We start from the raw sequence: 13,058 nt of genomic DNA, 5'->3' as shown, positions 1-13,058 counted from the left end.
TTGATCCCTGGATGATGAAAATAGTCTAGGTGCCATGTTCAAGAGTCAGCCATTTGAGGCTTTGTTAACATTGATGCTTTTTGCTTTATTTGTGTTACTAAGATACTTTTAGATGTGCAATACTTTTACAACTGGTAGAATATTAAATACTTTGTAAGGAATTGGCTTTCTTTATAGGCAGTTTGTGATTTTTAGGGCTGGTTCAGTGAGACAATGCAGTTTTGATAATTTCAAGTTTCAAGGCTTTTATTGTCATCTGCACATTAGCTACAGTGTAGATATGGCAATGAAAAACATAGGTCACAGGCTCCTCCAACAGTGCAACAGATAAAATACTGCAATATAATGTTTTGAGATGACAGATCTGTGCGTAATTCTCTCACAAAGGAAATGTAAGATACACGTTTATGTATTCAAAACCTTAAAAACTAGAAAATAAAATACTTTGTCTGAATAGATTTTAATGCTATTTCAGTGGAACAATTCAGTGTTAACATCAATGCTTTTTTCTCTTTTCTTGTGTTACTAAGATACTTTGATGTATGCAACCCTTAACAACTGGTAGAATATGAAGTACTTAGGAATTACTAAGAAATTGGGTTTCTTTTAATGGCCGTTTTTCTATTTTTACACTTGTTCAGTTAAACAATGTAGTTTTTTAGTTATTTTCTGCTACCAAGATTTTTTTTTTATATACACTTTTATGTAGGAACATTTTACAACTGGTAGATTGTCAATTACTTTTACAATTATTTTTATTTTGAAATGCAGTTCCTGACGGACGCCAACAAAGCCAGAGATTATGGAATTAAACCAATAAATAAAAGCAAGGATAATTGTGTGTTATTGGTGAGTAAATAACAATGTGTTATTTTGAAAAGAATAACAAATTAGAAGGAAAAAAAGATTTAAAAAATACAGATTTCAGTATCCTGAGGCTCTGAGCCCCATTTATTTTCCTCACAGACGGCAACAAAAGTCCGAAATTATACGATTTCAAATAAAAGCAATAACTGTGGCTTGATATTGAGTAAGAACATGTTTTTATGAACCACACAGCTTCCGGTCTTCCTCGACCCGACCGGAGAAAAAGACGTGCTGCAGGCAGTAGAAATACATTGCTTTTAAAATCGTGCTGTGCAACACGAAAAAAAGGGGCAAATCGTGTTGGTGAACACGAATCAATAGATTAAAAATCGTGTTGGTGAACACGAAATGCCGTGAGACTGGGTTGCTCTGACCCCCCTTGCTGGATTTTGACATGTGACATATCTTTCTGACCGTCAGAGCCAATGCCTAGAAGCTCCGTAAAGGTACGTGTTGTGATGTCTGTGTTTGCTTCCCCTGTCGCGAGTCCGCATCACTCAGTGATGATACTATACCTAAATAATCTGTGGAACCTCAGCTTTAATCGGATATCTTGTATGTGCAGCTACGATAAGTAATAAGGGTACTTTTATCTTGAGTTCTGTGCCAATGTCCGTTATCATTTTTCGCTAAGGGGTCATTTAGATGCTTCTTATGAGACTTGTGTTTTGTTTTGGTAAAAATGGTTTGTATCGTCAGTTAGCTGAGATTATTCCCGTTAATCTGGTATAACACATTAATAGGTTCTTAAATATTAAGATCCCCTGAGACACAGTGTCGTGAAAAAAAAAACAGGGTCCCCGCCGACGGGGACCTTGGGGTTTAAATGATTTTTGCTTTTTTGCTTTTTTTTCTCCTACAAAGATACTTAGTTACACTTTAATGCATGCAAAACTTTACAACTTGGTAAAATATGAATTAACTTGTAATGAATTGAGTTTCTTAAAGGATCAAACTCTAAATGGAAAGTTTTGGATTTTAAAACTGTTTCGGTGAAACAATGCAGTTTTGATAACTTTAATAACCTGACTTTTTTTAAATGTTTTTTTATTCTAACATAACATAACTGTTTTCAACATGCTGTTTTCATATGTTCCACATACTGAGCTATTTTTTCCCTGTATGACTTTGTTCATTATATTTTGAAAAACTACACAGAGATTTGTTATCAACATACAACTCATTTTTTGTGAAATATTTCAACACACTTTACCTGTACCTTCTTTTCTTTTTTGTAGGGTTGCAGGATATTTTGCACGTCATGCATAAAACCTCTCATCTTTCTTGAAACTGCATTTGAGAAAAAAAGACGTGCTGTCCTTTTTACAAACAAGTTATTTTTCTACTTCTTCCTCACCCGTGTCTCTTCTTTCAGTCATCACAACAATCAATTCAGATCTGTCAAATTAATCATCTACCTCTTCCTTTTCCCCCACCCTAGGGTCCAGAGTCAAAACACCTCCCCCCCTTCTTTTATATCCCTTTCCTGTTTTATGGTCAGTCCCTGTGACTCTGTCTCTGGCAGGTGCCCCCACACTGTTGGTTTAAACAAAAATAAGTAATCTTTCAGATAATTTAGTTCCTTTCTCACAGTATGGGTTTTAAAAAAGAAGAAGAATAGACATCATAATTATCAGACCCCAATGTTATATGTTGTTAGAAAACACTCGTGACCACCAGAACATAAAAACAAAACATTTGGTCACTGTCAGTCATCAGTTCCAAGTAGTTTGATATGTCCAGACATATCCAAGATGCCCGACCGCAAATACTTAAAGAAAATAAGCCATGATACCTGGATATACCATACTATTACTTTTTGTTTTTGTTGTTGATACATTCGAAAATATTATAATGACTATTTGACATATACCAGGGCTATGCAATTGGCGGAGGTAATATATACTGGCCCTTTGAGTAGAATGCTAAAAAGTAAGCTAGTTCCTGGCTGTAGTTTGCACTTTCATTGTTCTGAATGAGAGATAAACCTCTTACATGTGAACGTTTTGTTGAAGAACCATAACAGATATCGGGTGAAATTTCAACACGTGAAGCATCTCAAGAACTCTGAGCATCTGAAGTGTGCTTTTTGTGTACTTTCGGGTTAATAATGTGGCCTTTTTGGCAGATTAACTAAAGGTGTGCGGCTGCTGCTGTGAGGAAAGATGAGCCTGAATGTACAATGGGCTTTAATGGAGACATGTTGAACGTTGTGTCACTTCATGCCCTCAAGAGGCATTTTGTTTAATTTATTTTAATTTTTCAAGCTACGAGATGTTTTCCTACGTTTCTCATGAAAGATTATGTCTCAGGAGTGTAGGGTTTGGGAATTATGGCAGTTTTAAAAAAAATATGAAGGCGAATTTCAATCTGTCCTCCACTCTAGCTGTGACATCACACACTCTAAATCTGAAGAAGGCCTCTTTAACAAGGTCTGAACAATGTTTAATATCTCTAAAAGTATGAATCTGATTTAAAAATTGTGTAACACGAATAATGTCAGAAAGATATGTAACATTTTAAAGTTGGAATGAGGTTTCTGAGTGAAAGTATGAATGAACAGTTAGCAGTTGAAGTTGCATGAAGATTGTTCAAGTCTGAAGAGTTTCTCCATTGACTTCCACGTTAAAAATTTGATGAATTATGGGATGTATCTATATAATTATGAAAGTTATGAATAATAAAAGTAATAGCAATCGATTCACGACCGAGCTGAACGTTTTGATGTTTGAACGGAGTTTCTGCTATGTGGAATGTGGGAGAAGAAGAGCAGCAAAATAACCCGGAGGAATAATAATAAAGAATTTCGTGCGTCGCATAACAAGTAGTTGGAATGCTGTATCAGCATTCCAACTAAATAAACAAACAAGTCATAAAAGATAAGAGCGTCAAAGGTCAGATGTCAGAGTGACAGGTGCCACATCAAAGGGATTTGGAGGCGGGACTAAGGTTTATGAGGTACTTAATCTCATTCGAACATTTGCGGTAGTCTTATAACTACTGATGAATACATGAAGACTTGTGACTTGGACTCTTCTTGGGTGACTTGGACTTGGACTCAAACACAGGTAATGATGACTCGGACTTGACTTGGACTTCTTGGGTGACTCGGACTTGGACTCGACTCCGACACTCCCTAGGTGACTTGGACTCGGACTCGAAAAGTGGGGACTCGAGAGTGACTTGGACTCTGGAATTGGTGACTTGACTACAACACTGGTAAAATATACATATTGTCTGGAAATTGTCTTGTTTTCTGAATAATACTAACTGTGCTTTTATTACATAGTGATTCACCCGGTCAAGCAGCTGCACTGCGCCCATGATGTGCACAGGTAGGTTTTAGTGAACCTGATGATCCAAACTGCTAATAAGATGTTAATAAGTGTTTGTTATTAATATTCAATTTCACAACATCGCTCTTTGTCTCTCTGGTGGATGTTTCAGGGTTGATCCGTGGAGAGTAACAGCAGACGCCTGTTAACCTACCGAGGATAAAAGACATGAGGCCTCTGGATTGGGTCTCAATAATTTTTTTTAAGTTCTTATCTCTGTTGACTTTGAGTGTTTTCTAGTGTTAGCATAATAAGGTTCCCTAATTCATGTCATTTAAAAATCCTATAAAAAAAATCAGTTTGATGAAAAGCTTAGGTTTTATAGCCCATAAAGGAATATCTCCATGTCAATAGCGACCCCCAAATCCACTCCACCCCTGCTTTCGTGTGCATCAGCATTTTAGTTGTCTGTCAGAAGCTTTCATAAATATGTACGTTTGAATCAGCACACTTTTTACTAAACACTTTTTTAACTAACAGGCTCTTACCCTAGCTCAGGCAACAGGACTTCTTGGCAGATTTATGTCCGATTCTAGGACGAAAATCAGAGTACCAATGTTTGGCAATGTAAGAGAACGTACAGATCAACTATGAAACGTTAAACCTCCAGAACTGTTTGCAGAGAAGCTAAGGTAACTTTGCATTAGCTTGTAGCCTCTCTGGCTTTTATCCATCAAGGAAACACTAACTTTAAAAGTAAACTGCTTTATTCAGTGCTGAAGCAGCTTTACTCTCTGGGTCAGTTTGCTTTGGAGAGGAGGAGAGACCCCTGGGAACATTTTGACCATAATGGCAAACTACGAGTTGCTATGCTGTCTTTGGTTAAGTTTGAATGAGATCCCCCAGTGAAAAAGTCCTTGTTTTGCTTTTAGTGATTTAATAGTTGTTATGTCTTTTTAATATATGTATTTTCAGGTTTTGAATATGTTTTTCTTTCGTTTATCATTGTTTGACAAGTGTATGCTGACATTTTAATTAATTAATTAAATCCTCAACCTTGATCACAGCACTGCTGGAGATGATAGACTAGGATTCTCAAAGAATGATTTGTATCTGTGAATTCATGGTTTTTTTGGTCTTTTTTCATTCATTTATGAGAAATAAAGAGATCTAGATGATGGCTTATCTGGTTCCTTGTTATTAACTTTTTTTTTTGCACACCAATTCTTAATGCATACATGTATTTGATGTGGTATACACTCCAATAAATCAATAATATTCACTTGTATTGTTCATGTTCTTTTTTGTTCTAATGATTTTCCATTTCTTGCTCTTCCTGCCAAATAGGTTCAGTAGGGTGGGTCTTTTTTAATTTATGATGGTATAGTTATGGAGTCAGTATGCTTTTTAATGTCACCAACGTGCTTACTGATTGGTCCCAAAGTTTATAACCATTCCTATTAGTTATTTTCAGTTTTCTGAAGCAGCAAAGCCACCTTATAAACATACTAATATCTCTTTGAAGCATGAAATGTGACATCCTTACTAAACTCAACAATAAACGTTAAATATAAAAGTTGAATCAGAGAGAGAAAGAACAATACCGGCCATCACACACAAATTATGTTGCAATGAAACACTGTTTTCACAAAGTGGCTGATCTTGCACGCCTTAATGTTAGTTTCTCAGTTTGCGTTACTGGCACCAGACCTAGGGGTAATCTGGACCAGCAGCAAGGGTTACACAGGCTAGGGAGCACTGTGTAGCCAAGACATAAACAGTATCTGTGGTAGAGAGAGGACCAAAGTTAACGTCCTCCTCAGGTCACAGCTTGTTTCTTTCTGACATGCTCATGATCTGAGCTCCTGGCTATAGGCTCCCTAATGGATCCACAGCAGAGCCAGAGCGCCATCTACTGACGTTACAGTATATTGTCTAAATGTTAGGAGTTTGAAGTGTGTTGGGAAGATTTTATTATTAATAAAAAGTAGGGAGGGTGTATGTTTAAGTAAAACTTAACATATACTGTAGCATTTCCAACCTGCTACATTTTCATTATTCTTTCGGAAGTTTGTCTTTTTAAGGTGTGTGCAAGGTCAAGAAAAAACTTCTGACAAGTAAATCTCCCTCTCCAAGTGGCTTAATGACTTTATACGTAGGCCAGATTATAACAAAACATTATCTTAAACTGAATCCTTTCAAACCACATGACCAGAAATGTTGCTAAAACCATAAAACGAAATTAAAGCAAGTAAGAAGAAAAGTATCTAGATGTATGTTCATGTACTTTAAAGGACTAAAACAAAATCACTTCCATCAAGACCCACAGCAAAGCATCATGAGACCTTTATCCGTCATGTCTAGAGCCTAGATGATTCAGAATTGATTCTGGTCATCAAAAAACACTATTTTGGATTAAAAAAACAAAAAAAGGAGTGTCTTGTTTTTTCATTCATGTATGAGAAATAGAGAGATCTAGATGAAGGCTTATCTGGTTTCTTGTTATTTATTTATTTTCTCCACACCTATTCTTATTGCATACATGTATTTGATGTGGTATACAGTCCAATAAACACATACATTTCACTTGTATTGTTCATGTTCTTGTTAAAGGATCTATCTGCTCTAGGTTTTTAATAACATACATTTCTATTGTCAGATAAACAAATAATTTTCCATCTGCTCTTCCTGCTAAACCGGTTCAGTATAGGGTGCAGCTTTTTAAATGTATAATGAGTAGTAATGTAATCATGCTTTTTAATGTCACCAACATGCTACTTACTTATTGGACCCAAAGCTTACCACTTTTAGTTATTTTTGTTTATTTCTGTTTTCTGAAGCAGCAAAGCCACCCTATACACATACTAATATCTCTTGGAAGCATGACATTTGACATCCTTACTCAACTTACTCCAGTGTTGAATGTTCTTTACAATAACAACAGTAAACGTTAAATATAAAAGTTGAATTAGAGACAGAAAGAACAATACCAGGCATCACACACAAATAATGTTGCAGTGAAACACTGTTCACAAAGTGGCTGATCTGGCACGCCTTAATGTTAGTTTCTCAGTTTGCATGATTGTTTCAGAAGTTTGTCTGTTTCAGGTGTGTGCAATGGTGGTAGTTTTAAACAATTTGTCCACACTGAAATAACAATTTCGACACACAAATGGCTTTCAAAAACACAACAAAATGAAGGATTCCTCATATATTCCCTAACCCTGCTTTTGTATGGCGTAAGGAACTGATGAGGCCTTCTTCATATGATCTAAAGATGTGTGCCAGGATTTTTGAAAGATTTGTGTCAGCAAATGTCTTAAAGTCATACTGCTTGAGATACATTGGAACAATTTTCAGGTTACCTCTTGACACTGGCACTAGGTGTAGTAAACCTTGGATTCAGGATGATTGCAATGGATTCAAATATGGTCTTGTGAGCAAAAAATAAATGGTATAAATCTCCCTTACCATGTGTTTTTTTTAGGGCTGTCAGTCGATTAACATATTTAATCGCGATTAATCGCATGATTGTCCATAGTTAATCGCGATTAATCGCAAATTAATCGCACATTTTTTATCTGTTCTAAATGTACCTTAGAGGAATATTTTTCAAATTTGTAATACTCTTATCAACCTATGAGTGGACAAATATGCTTTATGCTAATGTTTATTATCATTTGAACAATGACAAATATTCTCATGAATATTAAACACAACAACCTCTGAACATTACAAATATTCGCCTCAATTCAACCTGGAACCTCTCTCATTCAATAATACAATACAAATTGTGAAATTGTGTGTGTGAGTGTGTGTGTGTGTGTGTGTGTGTGTGTGTGTGTGTGTGTGTGTGTGTGTGTGTGTGTGTGTGTGTGTGTGCGTGCGTGCGTGCGTGCGTGCGTGCGTGCGTGCGTGCGTGCGTGCGTGCGTGCGTGCGTGCGTGCGTGCGTGCGTGCGTGCGTGCGTGCGTGCGTGCGTGCGTGCGTGCGTGCGTGCGTGCGTGCGTGCGTGCGTGCGTGCGTGCGTGCGTTGGAGCTATGTGCAACTCAAGGCATATGCTCGAACGGGAGCTGCCTGGACGCTGCAATCATGTTGCGCACTATCCGTGCTGAGTGTGCTGACTTTTCGTAAAATAAAATAATTTCAGAGATGTGTACTCAGTTATTTGTGCTTATCTTATCACTATCACTTGAATAACCCTTTATTTTTCTATTAAAATATCATAACTCTCACAAGAAGTTATTGTGTTGATTAAAACAATTATTTGTTTACTTTCCAGTTGCTATTCTTAATCATGGATGATTTTGTTTGCAACAAATTAACTGAATGGAATCTCAGCGAATGGATACAAATATTTAAAGGTAAAGTATTCCCTTGCTTTTTGTTGGGCAAAAATATTATTCAAAGTCAATATGACCTTCCAATACTGAAATATCTAAGCATCTACTTGAAGACACATAAACTGCCTCAACATCATTACTCAGTAACTTTTTGACATATCGCTGACATACTAAACAATCATAAAGACTTCATCTTCACACAGAGAAGAAACTATTAAATATTAACTTCAGAGTAACTTATTTTCTGTAGTGTCTTTTCAGCAGCACTGAAATCAAGACAGAAAATAACAAATAACACAATATTACCAATATGAATTCAGTTCAGACAACCTTATGAGGCTGTAATGCTCTTTAAAACATATTTTCAACAGCTGAACTCACATTTCACTCCATGCGAAATACACATCTACAGATATTTGCAATTGGTTGACATTTCTTAATTACATTTTTTTTTTTACAGATCAGGGCGTTGACAAGGAAAATCTTTACTGTCTGGAAGATCAAGAAATTCTTGCTTTGATCCCATTAGCAGGACCACGGTCAAAATTCAAAAAGAAACTCAGGTTGTTAATAAAGGTAATGTCTGCATTTGTATTATTTGGTCTCATTAATCTCAATAAATACAACATCTACATACAAAGGAGTATAATATATCTTATTGACTTTACTATAATTTTATAAAAGTTCTTTACCATTATGGATTTGAGACAATTTTCTTTTCTAACTAGGAGGAACAAAACACAACAGATCCGGAAACATCTGAATCTTCTGTTGAAGTTAGTTGAATGCAGTTTAATTCACTTTTTATATTGTCATTGTCTGTTCAACATTTGACACTTGATAGCCATTTTTGAAGTATATATTATTTTCCATAGAGTTTTGAATGGGAAATTAAATGCAAATGTTGGTGTGTGTGAATTGTGACGACGTGTGTTCAAGCCTGTAGCACCCTGTGAGAGGACAAAGAGTCAAATGTTCATGTTCATCCTCAGGTTTGTCCGTCCACCAGCAAAACAAATGATAAAGGTGAGATACAAAGTGTCTTATGGATTATATGCAGTTTTATTTATATTTTATAAAAAATAATAAACCTGCTTTATCCAAACAATGTTGAGACACATTTTTTATTTTTTCAAAAAACAAGGAAAGAGGAAGTTGGATCTCCAGGGTGAGTCCAGCCAATCACCAGCCGGAAAACGAGCATGTGAGGATATACAAGTTACACAAAGAGGTATTTATATTACTTTCCAAAATAATAGAAGCTAGGGTTAATAAGTATAATATGTTTAATCTTTTATTGTTCAGGAAATTAATTTACATATATGTAGCAACACAGGTCTTATTAAGTTATAATGGCCTTAAACTGGAAGATACTTATCATAGTATACATGATGAAAATGATACTTTCAGGTATTCTTGATTGCTTCATTGGGAATACATCTTAATGGATATACTGGTTATTGGTTCCTTCTGAATAGTTATTTTCCTTTACTCTTACAGAAGAAGAGATTCTGTCTGATGTGAAAAACATCATGAGATGTGTCAACCAGAAACTACCTAAACAAGACAACAAGTTTAACAAGTTCCTGAAGTAAGTATTAGTGCTTTCGAGCAAGCGGAAAGAGTTTAAAGAGACATAGTAAACGAAATGATACAGCACTGAGGACACTTGTGGTTTGTTAAAGTCTAAATACATTTAACTCAGAAAATGAGTCTGAAGTCCGTACATGAAGATGGATTTTTTCTTGATTTTTACACACTCTTTTAGTGTTTGTTACATTTGATCAATAATCCATATTCAAACTCTTGCACAACAGAAATAAAATAAAAGATTTGGAGACAGACAAAAGGGAGGTGGTCGGTGTCTTTGGTAAAACGGGGGCTGGAAAGAGCTCTCTGATAAATGCCGTCATTGGAGTGAAGGATCTCTTGCCCTCTGGAAGAATCAGTGCATGTACCTCAGTGATGATTGAAGTGGAGGCTAACATGCCTAACCCAAAGTATGAGGCAGAAATCGAGTTCATTACAAAAGAGGTAAAATAAGCTAAATGTTTGTTAACTTTTATTTCAACTTTTATGATGAAGCTGCAAATAAATATATATATGCTGACTACACAACATGACATATAATAAAACATAATAGGTTTTTTTAGGAGTGGGAAGAGGAGTTGAATCATTGTCTTGGTAATAATGATGATCAGGAAAAAGGCGAAGATTATCAAGACAGTGTTGAAAAGCTGTCAGTGCTGTATGGAGAAGAATGGAAAAACAAATCTCCTGAAAACTTCTTGGATAAAAAATACTTCAGAGAAATTCCTGAATTTCTCAATTCCAAGAGTATGATTTTGACAAAGGATACAGTAAGTAAGACTAACACTTATATCATTTCATTAAACATACTCTTGGTTGGTGTTGTTTCACGACAGAACACCAAATGCGAACGTAAATTCTGTATGTAATCAAAAAAATGAGCTTGATCAATTCGGGCTCTAATAACAATAACTACAAAACCACATCTAATGTATGCATCATAGGAAAGAAAATGTATACCAGTAACTAACTTGCTTGCAACAACCTAGATATTTTAAGGCACTACCAGCTTTAAATTTGAAATCATATTAAAAATGTCAAACCTAATTATTCCCCATTACTAAGGGTTGCTACTTTTTGATTTAATTCAGATGTAGTTGTTTCAGGGATAGAGATTCAAATTGACTTTTAATGTTATGCTGTAATAATTATTTAACACAATCTTTTAAAGCAATTTCAAGTTAAATTATTTTCATGTAAAAGAAATGGCCTTGCATTGCCTCTTGTTTTATTATTTAATTTAGGCTGAAGACTTATCTGCAGATGTGGTCAAATACACACGAAGTGAGTCAAAAGACGTGAAGAGGTGGTATTGGCCACTGGTGAAGTGTGTGACTGTCAGGGTGCCGAAGAATCGTCTTCTCCAGCACGTCACACTTGTGGATCTTCCTGGAAACGGGGACCGTAACAAGAGCAGAGACAGGATGTGGAAAAAGGTGATTAATCCACATGCAATGCTGATTATTGTGGAAGGTTACACTGACGATGTAACCATTATTATTTGCTGTATTCCCCTCCAGCTTGTTGGAAGTTGTTCTACTGTGTGGATTGTGGCTGAGATAAATCGAGCAGCTTCTAAAAAAGAATCCTGGGAGATCCTGGAAGAATCCTGCAGCCTCATGGGAAATGGTGGCGAGTGTCAGCAGATTCATTTTATCTGCACCAAGTCTGATGAAATTGGAGGTTCAGGAAATCAGTAAGTGCCGTGGTTTAAGATGCCAAAAGTACACAGTTAAATGTACCATTCAATTTAGACACTGACGCTTGAGACGGAGATGGCCAAGAGGATAAACCTTGGAAACATTGATTACGTTAACAGGCACATTAGTATCCTGGTTTTGATCGTATTCAGGGATATAATGTTCACTTGAAACAGGATAAACCAGGTTATTCATAATCATAACAGTATCCGTGTTTCTAAAATGTCTGCATGTGTGTCTTGATTCCTCAACATCTCAGCCATTTATTTCTGTCCTAATGTTGTTGCTTCACAAACACTTTGTGATGCTGGATTAAGCTCCTCCATGTGGTTATTGAAATAATAACATTATAATAATAATAATAATAACAAAATAAGTAAGCTGAATATACTAAAATGTTGTGTACAAATTGTAAAGTCAAAGACAGACTGCTTACCAGCCTACATGTAATGTTACCTGTACAGCCAACAAGGTAATGGATTTTCTGAGTTTTTGTACTTGTTGTTGTAATGGCTTGAGAAAAAAAGTCCCTTATTGAATTATGGTTGTATTGCTTTAAATAATGAATGTGTTGTGTATGGTTTCAGGCTGACATAAAGACGCCTGTGTCCATAGAACTTGAAGAAAAGCTGAGTCATGAACTTGATAAAGTCAAGAAACCCATGGACGAGACCCTAATGGCTTTTGAAAAATGCCTCAGTGAGGGGGTTGAAAAATCAAAAAGTTCATGTGAAAAAGTCTTAAAGTCTGTCCTTTATCCTAAAGTAAGTATTTAAGTTATAATTAAATCAAAACAAATGATTGCTCTTAATATGAATATGTCTCTTACAACATTTGTTTTGTTTCAGACAATAAAAGGTGGTGCATTTCACAAGATATTGAAGTGTGTCATTGAGAAGGGTGGCATCCACAAACCAAAAAAAGGGAAATCAATAAACATCAATATGAAGTTAACTTCATGTTTGACCGACAGCCTTGACGAGGAATTTAAGAAGACCTTCCCGTAAGAAATTACATAATAAACAAATAAACCCCTGTGTTGGATATATTGTGTTTTATAATACATTTAAATACATGATTGAAATACAAATTTGTTAAGGCCTTATGAATTTAAGCATTTCCTCTTGTTTAAAACTGAGCACTTTAGTTCCCCTGCATCATTTTAAAACTCAGCTGGGTGACATGCTGTTTGATACTCATGGTACCTGTCTCTGTAAATAGAGTTTGTAAACTGTACCCTGTACATTATGTTGTATGTCATCCTTATTGTTGTTCTGTTGTTT

The 13,058-nt window shown here is 35.7% G+C and overlaps 2 protein-coding genes across 3 annotated transcripts in view; both read left to right on the top strand.

Annotated features, from left to right (window-relative positions):
- The window catches only part of LOC117548449 (nuclear GTPase SLIP-GC-like), a 50,904-nt gene extending 45,480 nt beyond the window's left edge, over nucleotides 1–5,424 (top strand). For both annotated transcript variants that reach the window (XR_004569336.1, XM_034219749.1), the window contains 2 exons: nucleotides 4,157–4,202; nucleotides 4,315–5,424. Coding sequence is in view for 1 of the 2 variants with exons in the window: in XM_034219749.1 (XP_034075640.1) it covers nucleotides 4,157–4,193 (37 nt within the window). In the remaining variant the exon portion in view is untranslated. The remainder of the gene's footprint in view (nucleotides 1–4,156; nucleotides 4,203–4,314) is intronic.
- LOC117548577 (nuclear GTPase SLIP-GC-like) lies at nucleotides 4,758–12,636 on the top strand. Its single transcript, XM_034219943.1, has 10 exons — nucleotides 4,758–4,769; nucleotides 9,478–9,511; nucleotides 9,630–9,716; nucleotides 9,986–10,076; nucleotides 10,303–10,519; nucleotides 10,639–10,845; nucleotides 11,320–11,511; nucleotides 11,596–11,771; nucleotides 12,363–12,539; nucleotides 12,624–12,636. The coding sequence occupies exons 1-9, from the start codon at nucleotides 4,758–4,760 to the stop codon at nucleotides 12,370–12,372; spliced, it is 1,026 nt and encodes a 341-aa protein (XP_034075834.1). The 3' UTR covers nucleotides 12,373–12,539; nucleotides 12,624–12,636.
- Nucleotides 12,637–13,058: the final 422 nt, after the last annotated feature.

This window comes from Gymnodraco acuticeps, unplaced genomic scaffold (genome assembly GCF_902827175.1).
Source record: "Gymnodraco acuticeps unplaced genomic scaffold, fGymAcu1.1, whole genome shotgun sequence".
Taxonomy (NCBI): domain Eukaryota; kingdom Metazoa; phylum Chordata; class Actinopteri; order Perciformes; family Bathydraconidae; genus Gymnodraco; species Gymnodraco acuticeps.
The sequence above is the reverse complement of the archived record's forward strand: the minus strand, read 5'-3'. Positions and strand labels throughout refer to the sequence as shown.